This window comes from Oncorhynchus tshawytscha, linkage group LG30, assembly GCF_018296145.1.
Source record: "Oncorhynchus tshawytscha isolate Ot180627B linkage group LG30, Otsh_v2.0, whole genome shotgun sequence".
Lineage (NCBI taxonomy): Eukaryota > Metazoa > Chordata > Actinopteri > Salmoniformes > Salmonidae > Oncorhynchus > Oncorhynchus tshawytscha.
The window spans coordinates 35,038,239-35,059,682 of record NC_056458.1 but is presented as its reverse complement, the minus strand read 5'-3'; the positions used below and the strand labels follow the sequence as shown (position 1 = coordinate 35,059,682).

The 21,444-nt window shown below is 41.2% G+C and overlaps 2 protein-coding genes across 10 annotated transcripts in view; both read left to right on the top strand.

Moving 5' to 3' along the window:
* Nucleotides 1-13,847, top strand: part of clip2 (CAP-GLY domain containing linker protein 2) — a 61,464-nt gene extending 47,617 nt beyond the window's left edge. For 3 of the 6 annotated variants that reach the window (XM_024393594.2, XM_024393593.2, XM_024393597.2), the window contains 10 exons: nt 1,671-1,721; nt 2,504-2,887; nt 3,057-3,644; nt 4,010-4,067; nt 4,284-4,367; nt 4,966-5,122; nt 9,293-9,452; nt 10,011-10,202; nt 11,371-11,433; nt 12,208-13,847. In XM_024393594.2, the coding sequence (XP_024249362.1) occupies nt 1,671-1,721; nt 2,504-2,887; nt 3,057-3,644; nt 4,010-4,067; nt 4,284-4,367; nt 4,966-5,122; nt 9,293-9,452; nt 10,011-10,202; nt 11,371-11,433; nt 12,208-12,219 (1,749 nt within the window). In that variant the 3' untranslated portion in view covers nt 12,220-13,847. The remainder of the gene's footprint in view (nt 1-1,670; nt 1,722-2,503; nt 2,888-3,056; nt 3,645-4,009; nt 4,068-4,283; nt 4,368-4,965; nt 5,123-9,292; nt 9,453-10,010; nt 10,203-11,370; nt 11,434-12,207) is intronic. The other 3 variants (XM_024393596.2, XM_024393595.2, XM_024393598.2) reach the window with 1 other exon arrangement.
* An 851-nt stretch (nt 13,848-14,698) lies between these two features.
* The window catches only part of gtf2ird1 (GTF2I repeat domain containing 1), a 55,910-nt gene continuing 49,164 nt past the window's right edge, over nt 14,699-21,444 (top strand). For 2 of the 4 annotated variants that reach the window (XM_024393599.2, XM_042309635.1), the window contains exon 1: nt 14,699-15,024. The gene's annotated coding sequence lies outside the window, so the exon portion shown is untranslated. Of the gene's footprint in view, nt 15,030-21,444 lie in introns of all 4 variants that reach the window. The other 2 variants (XM_024393600.2, XM_042309636.1) reach the window with 1 other exon arrangement.

The following is a 21,444-nucleotide window of genomic DNA, read 5'->3' as shown; positions in this document are numbered from 1 at the left end:
CTGTTCATGAAAATGGTTCGCTCCTACAGTGAGTCACATGGCCGTGGCTTGCTATATAAAGCAAGCAGACAAGCATCGAGGCATTCAGTTACTGTTCGTTGAATGTTAGAATGAGCAAAAGGAGTAACCTAAGTGACTTTGGGCGTGGTATGATCGTCGATGCCAGGCACGCCGGTTCCAACATCTCAGAAACGGCCGGCCTTAAAAACGCACAGTACTGTCTAGGGTTTACCCAGAATGGTGCAACAAACAAAAAAACATCCAGTCAATGGCACGCCTGTGGGTGAAAACAGATTGTTGATGAGAGGTTGAAGGAGTAGGGCGAGAATCATGTAAGCTAAGGTGGGCCACAACAGGCAAATAACGTCAGAGTACAACAGTGGTGTTGGCATCTCGGATTGCACAACTTGTAGATGCTTGTCACGAATGGGCTATTGCAGCAGATGACCACACCGGGTTCCACTCCTATCAGCCTAAAATAAAAAGAAGTGGCTCCAGTGGGCACGTGATCACCAACACTGGACAATTGAGGAGTTGAAAAACATTAACCTGGTCCGACGAATCCCGGTTCGTCATGCTGATGGCAGAGTCAGAATTTTGCGTAAGCAGCATTAGTCCATGGCCCCATCATGCCTGATTTCAACAGTACAGACTGGTGGCAGTGGTGCAATGGTGTGGGGAATGTTTTCCTGGCACACGTAAGGTAGCCTAGATACCAATTGAGCAACGTTTCCATGCCCCAAAGGATTCTGGCTGTTCTGGAGGCAAAGGGGGGTCCGACCCAGTACTATACTGAACAAAAATATAAATGCAACATGCAACAACTTCAACTATTTAATTTAAGGAAATCAGTACATTTAAATACATTTATTAGGCCCTAATCTATGGATTTCACATTACTGGGCAGGGGTGCAGCCAATCAGAATTTTTTTTTTCCAAAAGGGATTTTACAGACAGAAATACTGCTCTGTTTCATCAGCTGTCCGGGTGGCTAGTCTTAAATGATCCCGCAGGTGAAGAAGCCGGATGTGGAGGTACTGGGCTTGCGTGGTTACACATGGTCTGCGGTTATGAGGCCTGCCAAAATTGATTTACTGACAAATTCTCTAAATTGACGGAGGCGGCTTATGGTAAAGAAATTAACATTAAATTCTCTGGCAACAGCTCTGGTGGATATTCCTGCAGTCAGAATGCCAATTACATCCTCCTGTAAAACTTGAGACATCTATGGCATTGTGTTGGGTGACAAAAAATTGCACATTTTAGAGTGGCCTTTTATTGTCCAAAGCACAAGGTGCACCTGTGTAATGATCATGCTGTTTAATAATATTGTTGATATGCCACACCTGTGGATGGATTAACTTGGCAAAGGAGAAATGCTCAATAACAGGGATGTATACAAATTTGTACACAACACTTGAGAGAAATAAGCTTTTTGTGATTATGGAACATTTCTGGGCTATTTTATTTCAGCTCATGAAACATGGGACCAACACTTGAATGTTGCATTTATATTTTTGTTCAGTGTAAATGGGTGTACCTAATAAACTGGCTACTGAGTGTATAACTATACAATCGTTTTGTGTTGAGACACAAGGCTAGGTACTTAGACAGCACAGTTGTGTCATGAATGTTAAATAGAGCTACAAATATACTGCTTATACCTACAGGGAAGACGCAGACTTGATGCGGCACCCTCGAGGTTGGATAAAAGAACCAAGGTGAAACAAAATGGACTCGTCGTTTCGTTCGGCTCTGCTCATCTGCTAAGCTATCTAAACTGTTTGATTCTCAATTGTCTATTGTTGACGACGTGGATCTTGCACAGTCAATCTTGCATTTTTCTTGGACTTAATTATTGTCTGAATGCTATTAGGGAACTTTCTGTTAACTCCTTTTCCTAGAAACCGATCAACTGTAGAGTTGCGTTTCTCTCAATGGCCACATTAACATACTATGCACTGCGTGCCATCAGATCTGCTCGGTCAAACATGGAGTTCAGTCATTTTAATTGGATGTTTGTAAATGTCACACTTTAATTACTATGTGTGCTCCTAGTGATTTCCTATCTATGTGTAGTGTTACGTCTGGGGTTTGCTATGGGCTTTGTGCTTCTGCCTGGCTTGTAGAGTGAGAAACCTGCAGAGAATGGCTTGCTTTCCCTTTCATTTTCCTTACAAACTTCATCTCATATGTTGCATTGCACTTGCTGATTTAAAAGCTCTACTTGTTTTTTTTACATCTGCGAACAAAGGATTTCCTGAAACCAAGGAATTTCATCTGTATTCTACAGGCCCAGCTTGTACACTCATATGATTCTCAATATGCCTCTTTTCCTTTGGCATGCATGCTCTAGTCAAGCATTTTATTGAAACGATTTATGCTTGAATGATGTCATCATAAAATGACATCACCACGCTACGGGAAAGACACCCATGTCGGTTTCGTTCATGACAAACCATGTTACGGCAACAAAGTGCTCTTTCTCTCTCTCCCTCCACAGCAAAGCACAGTTGAGGAGAAGAGCCACGTAATGCAGCTGGAGGAGGAGCTGGCCCTGAGGCAGGCCGAGATCGAGGAGCTCCAGGTCCAGCTCAGGGACCCCAACTCTCACCCCAACACGGCCGAGGACGGGTACCCCACCCAGGGGCCGGTGGCCCAGTCTGAGACCTTCCTGCTCCGGGAGCAGCTCCTGACAGCGGGTCGGGAGCACCACAAGGAGAGCAGCCAGCTGAGGGAGAAGTACGAGGCGGCAGTGGTGGCGGGCCAGGAGGAGACAAACAGATTAAAAGCCACGGTGGACAAACAGAGCCAGGAGATCATCGATTTGAAGCAGAGAGTCCAGCAGGCCACTACAGAGAACATGGAGATGATGGACAACTGGAAGGTGAGAGGCACTGTTCTCTTTTATTTTTATATTAAAATGTAATCTTTCATCTTTCTCACATCAACAATTTGGCCTCTCTCACTCTCCTTTTCTCTCTTTTACTCTGTGTGTGTGCGCATGGGTGTGTCTTTTTAGTACTAATAATTGTGTATCCCCTCCTCTCCTCAAGGTCAGGCTGGACACCCTGGTCAACGACCACCAGCGCTCTCTGGAGGACCTGAAGACCTCGCTATCCAGCCAGAACGGCTCGGCCGAGGGCCAAGAGCAGGACCCTCAGGAGCTGAGGACCACCCTGGAAAGTCTGCGCATGGAGCACCAGTTGGAGCTGGAGAACCTCAAGGCCAGACACGAGATCGAGGCGGCTGTGCTGGCCAAGGAGCGTGAGGATCTGCGCTCCCGCCTGCAGTACGCCAAGGACCAGCTGGGCGAGAGCAGCCAGAACGGGAAGAACCAGGCCCAGACGGAGGCCAGAAGCAACCAGCTAACCCTGGAGCTGAGAGATGCCCGGGAGGAGCTCCAGAAGGCCCAGCTGAGGGTGGGCGAGGTGGAGAGGCAGAAGGGAGAGAAGGACGGGGCCCAGGATGAGCTCCGGGAGCGCCTTGAGCTGGCTGAGAAGAAAATGGTGGATTATGAGGCCCTGCAGAAAGCTGAGGCCCAGAGTCGGGCCGAGCTCCACAGCCTGGAGGAAAAGCTGAGGGTGACTGAGAACCGACTACAGGCGGTGCAGGATGACCACCACATGCCACAAGATGCCAACGTGAGTCCTCCAGGGGATAGCTGTGGTAGAAATTAGTTGTAGATGCTATGCTGTGGTCCATATGAGATTAGAGTCCTTTGGCCCAACTATAAAATTAACTAAGGTTGTGTTTAGAGTGGAACTAAAGCCCCTATTCATGTGATCTAATGCTAGCTACTTTTCACAGTCATTATTAGAGAGCCCTTTCTAGAAACACTCTTTACACGAGTAAATAATATCACTTCCACATGATATCCATGCATTTCTACTTCCTTGTGTGTTTCGACATCTTTAATAAACAAATAAATAAACATCCTCAATAAACAAATGAAGCACAGAGTTGTCATGGATTTGCTTTTTAACTCTCCATTCTGTCTCCCACTCAGGTTATAGAAAATAATGACATCACAGAGGAGAAGATTAAGCTAAAACAGAATGTTGAAGGTATCGTAAATGTTAAGCTAGTTAATTAAGTTGTGTTGTTACTGTACACATATTTTTATGTAAATGAGAATGGTTTTAAAGACCCTTAAAACAAACCTGTGTTATAGTAAAGTATTTCAAATGTCAGACCTCTGTAGGCTTTTGATTGTACTTTGAGGACATTGTATAGTAAGATTCCAAGGTTTTTGACCAATGGTAGTTTCACGTTTCTTTCAGAAACTATGGAGAACCTGACCAAAAGAGAAAAAGAGGTCTCCACTCTCACGTCACAGTTTGATGCCCTCAAATCACAGATAACTGGTAAATTATGCTGCTACTACAACTGATGAAGATTTGAGTGGTCCAAAGATTGTCAAATAAACTCCCATGGGAGCATTGAATGCAGTTTTAGTTAAAGGAATACCGTGGGATTTTGGCAATGCACAAGATACTCAGACTTCCAGTAATTGTGCTAACGCTAGTTAGCATTGGCTCGCGAAACTACCTCCAACTTCCTTCATACTGGACACAGAGACATAAAAATGTTATCTACAAGTTCATCCCTTTAACATGATTTGATATCCAGAACCTGCTCTGTGCGTATGTAATCTCTTCTATTTATAATATTTTGCACTCTATGAATGTCTTGACAAATACGACACATTCACTCTTTATCAACTACATGTGTAGTAAGTATTTGGTTGCCTGAGATTGAATGTTCACTCAAACATATTGCATGTAAAACATGTAAATCCCTGAATTATGAAACTTTTATAAAAAATGTCACTGACTGGCAACTGAATATACAGTACATATCTTTTTTGAATATACATATTTGAAGCTCCAACACTGCAGCACTGTTTGGTCCAAACTAAACATTTAACTCTAAATCCTTCTCCAACCTGTCTTGGTCCACCAGCCTTGGAGGGCAAAGTTCGCTCAGGTGAGAAGAAGGCTGACACCCTGGTCAAGGAGAAGATGCGCCTAGAGGCCGACCTTGAGTCCATGACCAAGAAGTCCCATGATGCATCGGGACAGCTGGTCGTCATTAGCCAGGAGTTACTGAAGAAGGAGAGGTAATTTGACAGAGAGAGAGAGAAAGAGAGAGAACACTTGATTTTCTACCACAGCGCAGAATTTTCACAGCAGCCCACCCACTGCTACAAGAGAGAACTAACATTCCTCTGCAGGAGATGAGATGTTTGATAAAGCATGTGAAACTGCCCCCACTCTTTAGATATACCGAATTTCCTTCTAGAATCTTGCATTTTCAAAGACTGACGAAACGGTCGCAACTCTTCTTTGTGATATGCAGTCACTAGATGTACACTAGACATCTGTTTTATGAGGATCAACCTACTCAGGTTAAAAGCTGTTAATGGTAATGGAGATAATTAGCCTGATTAAAAGTAGGGCCAAAATGCCTTTTTAGCCTTCAAATCAATGCATTGTCATGGCTGAGAATTCTATGTTACTCTAAGTTGTTTAGTGAGATTACACACAGCATTTAGTAAATTTAGGGCTGGAAATATAAGCTAAAATGAATTAAAAAGACAATAACGCAACATGAGGTACCTCAGTGACTCTTCGGTCACCTAAGTTTGCAGTATTTGACCGTGTCACCTGCCTTTCATGGATAAAAAAATCTATTTGCTGTAGTGTTAAGATTTCCCTTCAATGAACTAAGGGGCCTAGCCCGAACCATGAAAAACAGCCCCATATCATTATTCCTCCTCCACCCAACTTTACAGTTGACACTATGCATTGGGACAGGTAGTGTTTTCCTGGCATCTGCCAAACCCAGATTTGTCCATCAGACTGCCGGATGGTGAAGCGTGATTCCACTGCTCCAGAGCCCAATGGCGGCGAGCTTTATACCACTCCAGCCGACGCTTGGCAATGGCTTGTGTGCGGCTGTTCTACCATGGAAACCCATTTCATGATGCTCCCGACGAACAGTTCTTGTGCTGACATTGCTTCCAGAGGTAGTTTGGAACCGAGGACAGACTATTTTTATGTGCTACACACTTCAGCACTCGGCAGTCCCGTTCTATGAACTTGTGTGGCCTACCACTTTGCGGCTGAGCCGTTGTTGCCCCTAGACATTTCCACTTCACAATAACAGCAATTATTGTAGACTGGGGCAGCTCTAGCAGGGCAGTAATTTTAGCAAACTTACATGTTGGAAAGGTGGCATTCTATAACAGTGCAACGTGGATAGTCACTGAGCTCTTCAGTGAGACCATTCTACAATATTTGTCTATGGAGATTGCATGGCTGTGTGCTCGATTTTATACACCTGTCAGCAAAATATGTGGCTGAAATAGCCAAATCCACTAATTTGAAGGGGTGTCCACATACTTTTGTTTGTATATACAGTACCAGTCAAAAGTTTGGATGCACCTATTAATTCAAGGGTTTTTCATAATTGTTGCTATTTTCTACATTGTAGAATAGTAGTGAAGACATCCAAACTATGAAATAACACATATGGAATCATGTAGTAACCAAAAAAGTGTGAAACAAATTAGGTTATTCAAAGTAGCCACCCTTTTCCTTGACAGCTTTACGCACTCTTGGCATTCTCTCAACCAGCTTCATGAGGAATGCTTTTCCAACCGTCTTCAAGGAGTTCCCACATATGCTGAGCACTTGTTAACAGTTGATGTTGAGATGTGTCTGTTACTTGAACTCTGTGAAGCATTTATTTGGGGTGTAACCTGAGGCTGGTAACTCTAATGAACTTATCCTCTGCAGCAGAGGTAACTCTGGGTCTTCCTTGAGAGCCAGTGTCATCATAGCGCTTGATGGTTTTTGTGATTGCACTCAAAGTTCTTGAAATTATCGGCATTGACTGACCTTCATGTCTTAAAGTAATGATGGACTGTTGTTTCTCTTTGCTTATTTCAGCTGTTCTTGCCCAATATGGACTTGGTCTTTTACCAAATAGGGCTATCTTCTGTATACCAACCCTAGCTTGTCACAACACAACTGATTGGCTCAAATGCAAAAGCACCCAACAAGTGCTCAGCATATGTGGGAACTCCTTCAAGACTGTTGGAAAACTATTCCAGGTGAAGCTGGTTGAGAGAATGTCAAGAGTGTGCAAAGCTGTCAAAGCAAAGGGTGGCTAATTTGAAGAATATAAAATATACTTTCATTTGTTTAACACTTTTTTGGTTACTACATGATTCCATATGTTATTTCATAGTTTATATGTCTTCACTATTATTCTACAATGTAGAAAATAGTCAAAATAAAGAAAAACCCTTGAATTAGTAGGTTTGTCCATACGTTTGATGGGTACTGTATATATATATATATATATATAGTGCCTTGCGAAAGTATTCGGCCCCCTTGAACTTTGATACCTTTTGCCACATTTCAGGCTTCAAACATAAAGATATAAAACTGTATTTTTTTGTGAAGAATCAACAACAAGTGGGACACAATCATGAAGTGGAATGACATTTATTGGATATTTCAAACTTATTTAACAAATCAAAAACTGAAAAATTGGGCGTGCAAAATTATTCAGCCCCCTTAAGTTAATACTTTGTAGCGCCACCTTTTGCTACGATTACAGCTGTAAGTCGCTTGGGGTATGTCTCTATCAGTTTTGCACATCGAGAGACTGAATTTATTTCCCATTCCTCCTTGCAAAACAGCTCGAGCTCAGTGAGGTTGGATGGAGAGCATTTGTGAACAGCAGTTTTCAGTTTTTTCCACAGATTCTCAATTGGCTTCAGGTCTGGACTTTGACTTGGCCATTTTAACACCTGGATATGTTTATTTTTGAACCATTTCATTGTAGATTTTGCTTTATGTTTTGGATCATTGTCTTGTTGGAAGACAAATCTCCGTCCCAGTCTCAGGTCTTTTGCAGACTCCATCAGGTTTTCTTCCAGAATGGTCCTGTATTTGGCTCCATCCATCTTCCCATCAATTTTAACCATCTTCCCTGTCCCTGCTGAAGAAAAGCAGGCCCAAACCATGATGCTGCCACCACCATGTTTGACAGTGGGGATGGTGTGTTCAGGGTGATGAGCTGTGTTGCTTTTACACCAAACATAATGTTTTGCATTGTTGCCAAAAAGTTCAATTTTGGTTTCATCTGACCAGATCACCTTCTTCCACATGTTTGGTGTGTCTCCCAGGTGGCTTGTGGCAAACTTTAAACAACACTTTTTATGGATATCTTTAAGAAATGGCTTTCTTCTTGCCACTCTTCCATAAAGGCCAGATTTGTGCAATATACGACTGATTGTTGTCCTATGGACAGAGTCTCCCACCTCAGCTGTAGATCTCTGCAGTTCATCCAGAGTGATCATGGGCCTCTTGGCTGCATCTCTGATCAGTCTTCTCCTTGTATGAGCTGAAAGTTTAGAGGGACAGCCAGGTCTTGGTAGATTTTCAGTGGTCTGATACTCCTTCCATTTCAATATTATCGCTTGCACAGTGCTCCTTGGGATGTTTAAAGCTTGGGAAATCTTTTTGTATCCAAATCCGGCTTTAAACTTCTTCACAACAGTATCTCGGACCTGCCTGGTGTGTTCCTTGTTCTTCATGATGCTCTCTGCGCTTTTAACGGACCTCTGAGACTATCACAGTGCAGGTGCATTTATACGGAGACTTGATTACACACAGGTGGATTGTATTTATCATCATTAGTCATTTAGGTCAACATTGGATCATTCAGAGATCCTCACTGAACTTCTGGAGAGAGTTTGCTGCACTGAAAGTAAAGGGGCTGAATAATTTTGCACGCCCAATTTTTCAGTTTTTGATTTGTTAAAAAAAGTTTGAAATATCCAATAAATGTCATTCCACTTCATGATTGTGTCCCACTTGTTGTTGATTCTTCACAAAAAAATACAGTTTTATATCTTTATGTTGGAAGCCTGAAATGTGGCAAAAGGTCGCAAAGTTCAAGGGGGCCGAATACTTTCGCAAGGCACTGTATATATATATATATATATATATATATACACATACGCTTTTATTAGCACAGCTCAATAAAGCATGTTACCTGTATCGTCAATAGGTTTGATGATGAAACAACTCTTAATCTAGCCTGGGTGCCAGTCTCTTTCTGCTCTCTTGCCAACTCCTTATGGAATTGTCATGCCAATGACAGCATTGGCGTTGGCAAGAGCACAATCAGGTCTGGGACCAGGCTAACCTGAATCAGGAAGGCAAGGGTAAATCTTAATGGTTTTCTTTACTGTATCGTCCTCTTGTTTCAGGAGTCTGAACGAGCTGAGGGTGTTACTGCTGGACTCCCCTCGCCACTCGCTTGGCCTGGACCGAGACCTGAGCCGAGAGGTGCACAAGGCGGAATGGAGGGTGAAGGAGCAGAAACTCCAGGATGACATCAAGACCCTGAGAGACAAACTGCTCCTGCTGGTGAGAGGGAGGGGGTTCTGGGAGATGTCAATCACATTGTTGGCTCCGCCCGTCTTGAAGCACATCATGTGTCCATCAACCCAGGGTTATTCACTTGCAACCAAATGAAAGTAAACAGACCGAAACCGTAAGGAACGTTTGTTTTCGCTGCAAAACGTTTTGCTCCGGTGTGCACTAATAAAGTTTTGTGTTTTTCTGTTCACACACAGATGAAAGCTGGTCTAGCAGTAGAAAAGTCTACTTGATTAAGATTATAATAATTTCATGTTTCATATTCAAAGTGGATACACTACATGGCTATTGTTTGATTCTGGTCTGTATTCTATATGATAAAAAAAAACAATGTGCTCCCTGTATTTGTACTAAAGGCAGATCTAGCAATGATAGATGTAACCCTCCACATTTTTCCAGGAAGGGCTTTAATAACTAAACAGTCTTGTTCATTAAGGCACACTATAAAAGACAAGGTAGATCCTTCCTGTTTCAAACCATTTTCTTTATTTTGGTGCCTAATGAAGACCCAATTGATTCCTACACGTGCTATGTGTGTGTTCTCAGGGCAGGGAGAGGGGCTCGTCCCCAGACCACCGGCGCTACTCTATGCTGGACCCGTCGGCTCTGGACTCGGAGGTGAGCCGTCTGCGCCAGCGGCTCCTGAGCACCGAGGAGGCCCTGAGGGGAGCTCTGGAGCACAACCAGGAAGTGGACCAGCTGGTGCAAGCCATGCGCACGCACCCAGACAAGACCCAGGTAAACAAGCCCAGGATCAACTCTAGCTAGTACTTGTTTTGTCTTTTCCAGGACTGATTTTGTTGATAGTGGCCATTTAGAAAAAGAGTCGACTTCAGGGGTCTTCAACCTTTTCTTGCACTGGGATCCCTGCCCAGGCAAATCGGCGACCCATGGACCCCATCATATATTACCAAAAAATAGATGTTTTACATGTCTTGTCTTATCATCAATTGAATGGCAAGGAGAAGTAATCAACATTTTTAAATTAATAGATTTTGTAGATAGTTTTTTTGAAACTTGGAAGAGGAAGTGTTAACTATAACATAGCCTATTAGATAGAATGGTAACTCCAAACACATTTTCGCTAATACCAGCTGTTTAGCTGGTTAAACAAAGGTTAGCCATGTGTTGGCAAAAATGAATGAAGTCAAGAAGTCTTACCAGCAGTTAGGTCGCATTCTGTTTTTGGCAATTGCTGCAATGTGTGTGCAGGCCCCGCAACTGAGTTTGATTAGCAAATGAAAAACATTACGTCAAACAGGTATCAGTCTATGTACCATGTAATAAAGTACTAACTAACAACACTGTAATTACACTGTACCTGCCTTTTGTAACTAAAACGTAAAATCCGTAAATACATGGTTTTAGTGATATTTTAACAGATACTTCGGGACTTTGACAAGGAAGTTGCTAACTAGCACTAGCGCAATGACTGGAAATCGCTAGCAGATGCTGTTACTTTTTATTATTACTTTTTATTTTAGCCTACTTGGTAAATATTTTCTTCTTCTTGAACTGCACTGTTGGTTAATGGCTTGTAAGTAAACATTTCAAAGTAAAGTCTACACTTGTTGTATTCGGCATATGTGGCAAATAAAGTTTGATTCCGTTTTTTTTAAGTTGATTTGAAATACTCAGACTTCCAGTCATCGTGCTGATGCTAGTTAGCATTGGCTCGTCAAACTAACTTTTTTCTTACTGGACACAGACATAATAATGGTATTCACGAGTTCATCTGATTTTGGGGAAGTAGATAAAAGGTGTCATTGCCAAAATTCTGAAGTATCCCTTTAATATAAAGTGGTACCGTAGGTCGTTCGGTACAAAAGTCAGGATATACAAGTTTGAGTAATGTAAAATGTACCAGTAGCTTGACAAGCTGTTTTCTTTAATGATTCTCTTTCAGGTGCATGGTGGTGCAAATTCAGCCAATGGGATTTATCAACAGGATTCTTCCTTTACTCAAGATGTAGGTATTAATTCATCATTATAAACTGGATAGGTTGGGTTCTGGATGCTGATTAGCTGAAAGCAGAATGATGCAGAATGACTTGTTTACTGTTCTAATTATGCTAGTAATAGTTTATAATAGCAATAAGGCACCTCAGGGGTTTGTGTTATATGGCCAATATACCACGGCTAAGGGCTGTATCCAGCAGGTATGTTGCATGTTGCGTTGTGCATAAGAAAAGCCCTTAGCCGTGGTATATTGGCCATATACCACACCTCCTATATTAGTCACGCATGTTCTATGTCACATCAATTAAATGTATCTTAGCTCCATAGATCAGTTAAATATAAACTCACTGTCTAGAGATGCAGTGAATGCATGATGCACTTTTTTATTCTTTATTGCCATTCCCACAATGAGTTACATAAATACAACATTAATGGCTTGCTTACCGAACACAGAAAAAGCCTAGTTCTAGACCAGGGGCAGGCAGCCCTGGTCCTGGAGTGTCGCAAGCACTTCATGTTTTGGATTTAACCTGCCTAGAAGACCAGGTGTGTTGAATTTAGACCATCACTGAACTGATCAATTAGCTCAGTTGGTCAGGTGTGGTGCCTAATTGGAACAAAATCCTGCGGCACTCCAGGAACAGGGTTGCCTACCCGTTCTAGACTTAAAAGCATGCTCAATAGAGAATCTACATTTCATCTGTGCCATAAATTAATATTCTGAATTATGTATTTGATAGATTATTTTAACTTTTCTTCTTCAACTTCATGGCTTCCTCCCCAGGAACAACACTAATATAGGAGAAGAAGAGCCCATCTTGAATTGGGGAAATGCATAGCTACATTTTAAAAGAAAAATAAGTCACTACCACGTTAAGACTTGGGACTAGCACTCCATTGGACTCCAGACGCCATTTTCTGTTTACAGTTACTACCAAAACAATGACTACCAAAACAATGACTCTCAATATGTACATTTAATCTGTTGCAAAAAATAAAATCACCCATTAGCCAATCTTAAGACAGATCAAAGACACTGTAAATTGGACATGGAGGTGAATAATAAATCGGTACGACCTTTGTAAACTGATACCTACCCTGCAGACTACCTCCAAGGATGGTATTGGACATGGGAGAACCTTTTATGGTAGTTTATTAGAGATCATGACCCTACAACTCATGAGAAACTATTTTGTGAATTACTAATTGTGACTCCAGAGAATGGAATGACTCTGGTTTCTGATTGAAAGCAAAGAAGAAGAATTTGGCCTCAATCCACCACTTTTTGTTATTTATTTGCCACACTGCTTTTGAACCTTCTTAGAGTACTGTAGCTGATTTGATTTGGCCAGTTACGTTCAGAACAATTTTCTCAAGCTCCTCCATGTTCAAGGACTCTTGCTCTGTAGCGAACGTGAATGAAACGATTATGCTGCTGGATTTTGGCTGATGTTGTGAAATAGCTGCATTATCAGAATTGTGCATACTGTAAACGTGTATTTAGCCAACTGAACCAATCCAACTCAGCGCCGTATTTGCATCAAATAGCTATCAGTTTAATGGTTTACTAATTTGAACTGAGTTATCCATTAATTTCACTATGGCTTCACTAGATAGTGGGAAACCGTACCACTTTGTAGTGTTTCCGTAAACAGGGGTTTTAAAAAATACCAGTATTAACTTCTTATTGTTGATCATTTATCTAAAGACATTTGACCATGCCATGGGATCACTTTGTCCTTTGATTAGAGTAGGCCACTCAAGGGCTGTTTGGAGCACAATCCAAACAATGGAATGTTCTATTATGTATCCCAAATGGCACCCTGTTCCCAATATAGTGCACTACTTCTGACTAGAACCCTATGGACCCTGGTCAAAAGTAGTGAAATATAGTGCTATTTATGACACAACCCTACTGTAACTGCTCCCTCCCTTGGTTGAAGAACACACATCTGGATGACGTTTAAACAAATCCTAATCATAACGTACAGAATTGATACATTATGGTCTTCCAAATTATATAATCTCCATTTAACAAGCCAACAGGGAAATACTAAGTGTAGTCCATTACTGTATTTACGGGATATTGGTTGACATTCTGGTCTGTCTCAAATGGCACCCTATTCCCTATATAGTGCACTACTTTTTGGCACTGGTCAAAAGTACTGCACAATATAGGGAATAGCATGCAATTTGAAATGCACTGTCTTTGGGAGAACATTATCTTGATGTGAGTAATGTGGAATGTAAGACTTGGGATTGACATTGCTTAGACAAAGTGTTGGGCTGGCCCTCGCTCAGCGAAACTGAAGCTACAAACTGTCATTGGAAAATGTATATTGCCTTTTTTCAGATGGGAAACACTTCATACCCTTTATTGCTGTAATGATTTCTGAGATTGAGTCATTAAATATTAACAATGTGGGAAAAGGATTGTGGTGTTTTATTTCAAGTGGACCTTTGATGGTCTTTTCTGAAGTTTTGTTATGCCTTTATTGAACACTTATTAACCTTTAAGTGCAATCACTCACAAATAAATACTGTTGCACATGCACATTAGCCCACACCAAACACTAAGCTCCCACTGCTGACTGTGTAAACAATTTGGCTCACTTGTGGAAGTGATGGATATCATTCATGGAACATTTTCCTAAGTAGAGGCTGTGAAGTGAGGGGGTGAAAAAAGTGTAGCAACAAATGGTTTGAAGGTTTCCAGAAATGTATTTCTACAAGTGGGACCTGAGAGTAAAATACTGCTCTCGAACACTAGGGGCAAAGTAACTGCTATTCATGATTTATGTACTTGGCCAATGTAACCAATAAAGCCAGCAGGATCACATGCATAGGGACAGTTATGGCACTGCTCAGGTGGCTGACCAAAATAGTTCACAATTAAACTCTTGATATCAGAGGTATTGTATTTCTATCCTAATGCATTATTTAGGTGTTCCCTTTTTCACTAATGTAGAGTCAATACCAATAATTCACCGACATTATTAACCTGTCAATTAATACATTGTCCGCTATAATAAATATGATTATATTAGTCAATTCGTGTTAATAGAAATTTCGGTGCAGTCCGGTTTAAATGTTTTGTAAGGCTATTTAGTAAAATGTTTAATGCTGACTGGTATATTTGTTTTTACCAGAGGTTTAAATCTGAAAAGTGAAATATCCTGTTTGTTTTTGTCGCAATCACGTCCTTCTCTGGACGAGTTTCCCCCATTGAGGTAGTTCCCCCCCATGGTTTCCCAGAGGTTGCTTAATCCTATATGTAAATTACAGCCAATAGATGCTGTTGTTGAGTTGGGCTGGGATTAGCGGAGGCGAATGACTTTCAATTTTACTGGATTACAGAACAAAGGGGAAAGGGGACATACTCCACTGTTAAAGAAAAGAGAGAGAAACGGGGAAAATGGACAAATAATCTCGGCGATAACGTTTTGCAAGCGATTTTGTGCCATAATGCTTCAGATCACAAGGTTTCGAAAACACGATAATGCTACATTTTAGATGGGAATTCTACAGTTGCGGTTGGATTAAACGGGGAATAACCCTATTACGGGATTGACAGCATAACGACATTTAAACGTTGTTTTTGGTAAGGTATGCCTCATGCTATTGTAATATTTATTAACTTCGAACATAAAACCGTGTTTTGTGAGCACGTGACTTTATGACTGTACAAATTGTGAAATTACAGATTATAATTCTGGGGGAGGAGATGGGCCAGTTAGCTAACCCGTTATTGTGGCTAGCTAGCTAATTCGTCGATTGAATCATCTCGCGATTTCTTTAGCTATATATCTAGCTAGATGCAAATAAATGGTATGAGCTCATTTACATTTCTGTAGCTAACTAAACGGTGTAACGTTACAGCGTTATATTCGCAGCGAGCCAATTGCAACTTAATTCTGCACACTGATACGAGAAGTCTTGTTTTGGCGTGCGCATCGATGGATAAATGTAGCTATCTTGATAGCCAACATTATCAAGAAAGAAAGCTAGCTAGATAATATAGCTAGCCAGCCCTCCGGTCGTGTTTTTGTTGCCTGCAGATGGCACATTACAGTTTGAGGATACATTAAGACCTTATTCAAGAGCACGTCAACCATTTTACTTTGGTGGTAGCTTGCTAGTTTAGTTAGCTACAGTAACTAGTTAATTCAATTATTCAGCAGCAAGCGTTTTGTTCAACATGTCAATATTACCTAGCTAGCTAACGGTAGTTAGCCAGACCACATTCATTGTTGGTTGAAAAACGCTTTCACAACTGTCTTGCTCAATTTTGTCAAATATAGTTATTTAATCTGTGGTTTGGTCTTCCCGATCTCATTTAGCTAGCTAACGTGACTCTTGCGTTCTACTTTTCTGTAACATTGGCTAGTTAGCTACACAGTCAGGATCCAAACCTCCCCAATGAATGTAGCTAGCTAATCTGGAGTTGGGTGTGTAGCTGATTTTCATGTCATGAACACATCACTGAAGTTCACCTGAAACAAGCTTCACATGCAGTTTACCTAAGAGCCACATCCTAATACATGCAAGGTCTTCTGACATTACCTGAGACGTGTGTAAAGGCAGTAGCCAATCCCCATGCTGTCTCAGTAAATGTTTCAAGCGGTAACTCCATATAGCCTACTCATTCTCCAGTAACGTTAGGTGATAGGAAGGTAGCTAGCTAGGAGCTTGAACAAATACAATTACAATTGCTCGCTAAAATAAACAAAAAAAAGAGCATTTTTGTGGATCTTGTGCCTTTTATTTCCTCGTTTTTTTCCCCCCATGGGAGCTGACCACTATGGGAGCTGGCCACTCACTGATTTAACGAGATACAGACTTCAACATTTAATCGTTTTTAAAAAAAAATGCAGTAAATTTGCACTGATTTTCACTAAGTCAAAACACTGACTAGAGAGTATACTCTTCTAGTAGAAAACAACAATATGCCAATGTGAACCTCTGAACTTCAAGTGGAATGGTATGAAAATGGACCGCAATCCAGGGATGGAAGGTGTTGCTGAACTCTTATGCCACAACAATTTACATCAAATTGAGAAAATTTAAATATTTGAATTAAAACTGCTTTTTTCATCTTCATTCTTGTTAGTTAAATGCCAAAGCAGCCCATTTAATTCCACAACACTTCTGGCAGCTACTCACCCCAACTATAGTGACACATTTTCATGGATTCTAATGAGCTGCTTTAACATTAGCTATAGCCTAGCATGCTGACAGAAAAGTTTAATAAAAAACTAATCCTATTTCAATCTTCTCCATTTGCCGTATATTGTTGTGGGATTATTAGGAGTACAACATCACCTTCTATTCCTGGATTGAAGCACGTTTTTAAACCATTTCAATACAGTTGAAGTACCCTAAGGTGCAATTGCAAATATGGGCATAAGAACATTTCAACCCAGAATATCTTCGGGACAAACAGTTTTGGATAGATCTTCACCCCGTGACAGGTTGTCACTTCCAATAATTAGTCTAAACTCTGCCACAAAGTAACTGTGATTTTAAAAGTATTTTGTGAAAGCCACAGGTCCATTTCAATTATTAGGACTTTATCTTTCCTATTTTTGAATGATCCCAATATTTTATTTCACCTGATGTTTTCCCTAGCTAGCTGAATTGCAGGCGTACTTGCTGTCTTTTATCTAGATTGACACGTGGTTGTGGGTTTTCATTCCACCCTTGTACTTGATTGATTAATTAAGGTCACTAATTAGGAAGGAACTCCCCTCACCTAGTTGTTTAGGTTTTAATTGAAAGGAAAAACCCAAATCCCGCAGACACTCAGCCCTCCGTGGAATGAGTTTGACACCCCTGGCTATGTCTAGGCTCTAGGTCAGCCTTTAAAAAAAACTATCCTCAGGTACTGCTGCAATAGTTAAACTACATTGAATGGCTTCAAACCTTTCCACTGGGACCTCCAGTCGTTCCATGTAGTTGAACTATTCCAGAACTAGTTGGATCTCCCAACCAGAGGAGCTGTTCTCATGGCTCTGCCTATCCCACAATGCAGGCATAATAGCCTAGTTGATGTATGTATACAGCTAAGTAGGCCTACAGCCTCTGGGATCATGCCTGGCATGCCCAGAGGTCAATACAATTAAAAGTCAATGATCAGCACCGAGCCCAACGATTTCGATGGAGTTGTGGTCTTCAAAATGTCTGTGACCGGAATGGCTTTTTAAGGGATATTAGCAAAGTATTGTGTATCAATGGCAGCAAGCACCACAAGCCTCTTAGTGCAAAATCAGCTCAGAAAACCATGATACCCTTCTTCTGAGAACATTGTAGCCTATTATCTCTGGCTAAATACTGCTTTGGCAATTATTCAACAAGTAAAGGATAAGCTCTGTAGCCTGGAGAGGTTTGCTTAGCATGAAGAAAATAACAGTGCTGGCTTCGTCAGGGGAGGTATCAAGTATTTAAGGGCTTGATGATTAGGCTTGTTGATAAATTTAATCAAGTGCGCTAGTTCTGGAATAGTTCAACTACATGGAACGACTGGGGGTCCCAGAGAAGAGATTTGAAGCTGTTCCGTGTAGTTGAACTATTTCAGAACTAGCTGGATCTCCCAACCAGAGGACATGTTCTCATGGCTCGGCCTATCCCACAACGCAGGCATAATAGCCTAGTTGATGCATGTATAAAACTTAGTAGGCATACAGCCTCAGGGATTATTCCTGGCATGCCTGGAGTTCAGTACAATTAAAAGTCAATGATCAACACTGAGTCTAACGATTTACAGTTGAAGTCGGAAGTTTACTTACACTTAGGTTGGAGTCATTAAAACTAGTTTTTCAACCACTTCACAAATTTCTTGTTAACAAACTATAGTTTTGGCAAGTCGGTTAGTACATCTACTTTGTGCATGACACAAGTCATTTTTCCAACTATAATTTACAGACAGATTGTTTCACTTCATTCACTGTATCACAATTCCAGTCGGTCAGAAACTTACATACACTAAGTTGACTGTGCTTTTAAACAGCTTGGAAAATACCAGAAAATTATGTCATGGCTTTAGAAGCTTCTGATAGGCTAATTGACATCATTTGAGTCAATTGGAGGGTACCTGTGGATGCATTTCAAGGCCTACCTTCAAACTCTGCCTCTTTGCTTAACCTCATGGGAAAATGAAAAGAAATCAGCCAAGGCCTCAGAAAAAATATTGTAGACCTCCACAAGTTTGGTTCATCCTTGGGAGCAATTTCCAAACGCCTGAAGGTACCACATTCATCTGTACAAACAGTAGTACGCATGTATAAAAACATGGGTCCACGCAGCCGTCATTCCACTCAGGAAGGAGACGCATTCTGTCTCCTAGAGATGAATGTACTTTGGTGCGAAAAGTGCAAATCAATCCCAGAATGATTTGCACATAATGACCATCGTTATGTTTGGAGGAAAAAGGGTGAGGCTTGCGAGTTGAAGAACACCATCCCAACCGTGAAGCACGGGGGTGGCAGCATCATGTTGTGGGGGTGCTTTGCTGCAGGAGGGACTGATGCACTTCACAAAATAGATGGGATCATGAGGTAGGAAAATTATGTGGATATATTGAAGCACATCTCAAGACATCAGTTAGGAAGTTAAAGCTTGGTCGCAAATGGGTCTTCCAAATGAACAATGACTCCAAGCATACTTCCAAAGTTGTGGCAAAATGGCTTAAGGACAACAAAGTCAAAGTATTGGAGTGGCCATCGCAAAGCCTCGACCTCAATCCTATAGAACATTTGGGAGCAGAACTGAAAAAGCATGTACAAGCAAGGAGGCCTACAAACCTGACTCAGTTACACCAGCTCTGTCAGGAGGAATGGGCCAAAATTCACCCAACTTATTGTGGGAAGCTTGTGGAAGGCTACCTGAAACGTTTGACCAAAGTTCAACAATTTAAAGGCAATGCTACCAAATACTAATTGAGTGTAAGTAAATTTCTGACCCACTGGGAATGTGATGAAAGAAATAAAAGCTGAAATAAATCATTCTCTCTACTATTATTCTGACATTTCACATTCTTAAAATAAAGTGGTGATCCAAACTCACCTAAGACAGGGACTTTTTGCTAAATGTCAGGAATTGTAAAAAGAAAACTAAGTTTAAATGTATTTGGCTAAGGTGTATGTAAACTTCCGACTTCAACTGTATAGTCGTGGCCAAAAGTTTTGTGAATGACACAAATATTAATTTTCACAAAGTCTGCTGACTCAGTTTGTATGATGCTAATTTCCATATATTCCAGAATGTTATGAAGAGTTATCCGATGAATTGCAAAGTCCCTCTTTGCCATGCAAATGAACTGAATCCCCCAAAAACATTTCAGACATTTCAGACATTTCAGAAGACAAGGTGAGCACTAGCATCAGTCCTGTGTCGTGCCAACAGTAAAGCATCCTGAGACCATTCATGTGTGGGGTTGCTTCTCAGCCAAGGGAGTGGGCTCACTCACAATTTTGCCTAAGAACACAGTCATGAATAAAGAATGGTACCAACACATCGTCCGAGAGCAACTTCTCCCAACCATCCAGAAACAGTTGTGACTAACAATGCTTTGTCCAGCATGATGGAGCACCTTGCCATAAGGCAAAAGTGATAACGAAGTGGCTTGGGGAACAAAACATCGATATTTTGGGTCCATGGCCAGGAAACTCCCCAGACCTTAATCCCATTGAGAACTTGTGGTCAATCCTCAAGAGGCGGGTGGACAAACAAAAACCCACAAATTCTGACAAACCAAGCATTGATCATGCAAGAATGGGCTGCCATCAGTCAAGATGTGGCCCAGAAGGTAATTGACAGCATGCCAGGGCGGATTGAAGAGGTCTTGAAAAAGAAGAGTCAACACTGCAAATATTGACTCTTTGCATCAACTTCATGTAATTGTCAATAAAAGCCTTTGACACTTATGAAATGCTTGTAATTATACTTCACCATAGTAACATCTGACAAAAATATCTAAAGACACTGAAGCAGCAAACTTTGTGGAAATTAGTATTTGTGTCATTCTCAAAACTTTTGGCCACGACTGTAGATGCAGTTGTGGTCTTCAAAATATCTGTGACCGTAATGGCTTTTTAAGGGGAATTTGCAACGTATTGTGCATCAATGCCAGCGAATACCACAAACCTCTTGGTGCAAAATTAGCTCAGAAAACCACGATACCCCTTCTTCTGAGAACATTGTAGCCTAATATCTCTGGCTAAATACTGCTTGGGCAATTATTCAACAAGTAAAGGATAAGCTCTGCCCCCTGCAGCCTGGAGAGGTTTGCATGGCATGAAGAAAATAACATTGCCGGCTTCCTCAGGGGAGACTCAAATGGGTTAGGATTTAGGATGTCATTAGCTGGAGCGTTTAAGGATGGCAGCCAGAGCAGAGTTGTATCATTTTAAGATCAGGGTGTACTCACATACCAGGGAAGTGTTCTGAAGTGTAGCTATACTGTTCCTTTAGTTTCTTAGGTCTAGGCTAGTTCATTTTACAATTAAGGAACAGGCAACACATTTTAAGTACTGTAGCCTGTTGGTATCATTGCATTTTAGGTCTATGTTTAGCCTACAGTCTGAAATGACTGGCCATAAGTAGAGAGATAAGCTAAAATTGCAACCAGTTTAATATATTTGTTTTAACCTTGCCAGTAGTCAAAGTTTGCAATGGTTTGTGTGTGTGTGTGTGTGTGTGTGTGTGTGTGTGTGTGTGTGTGTGTATATAAAATAAACTCAGCAAAAAAAAGAAATGTCCCTTTCTCAGGACCCTGTCTTTCAAAGATAATTAGTAAAAATCCAAATAGCTTCACAGGTCTTCATTGTAAAGGGTTTAAACACTGTTTCCCATGCTTGTTCAATGAACCATAAACAATTAATGAACATGCACCTGTAGAACGCTCGTTAAGACACTAACAGCTTACAGACGGTAGGCAATTAAGGTCACAGTTATGAAAACTTAGGACACTAAAGAGGCCTTTCTACTGACTCTGAAAAACACTAAAAGAAAGATGCCCAGGGTC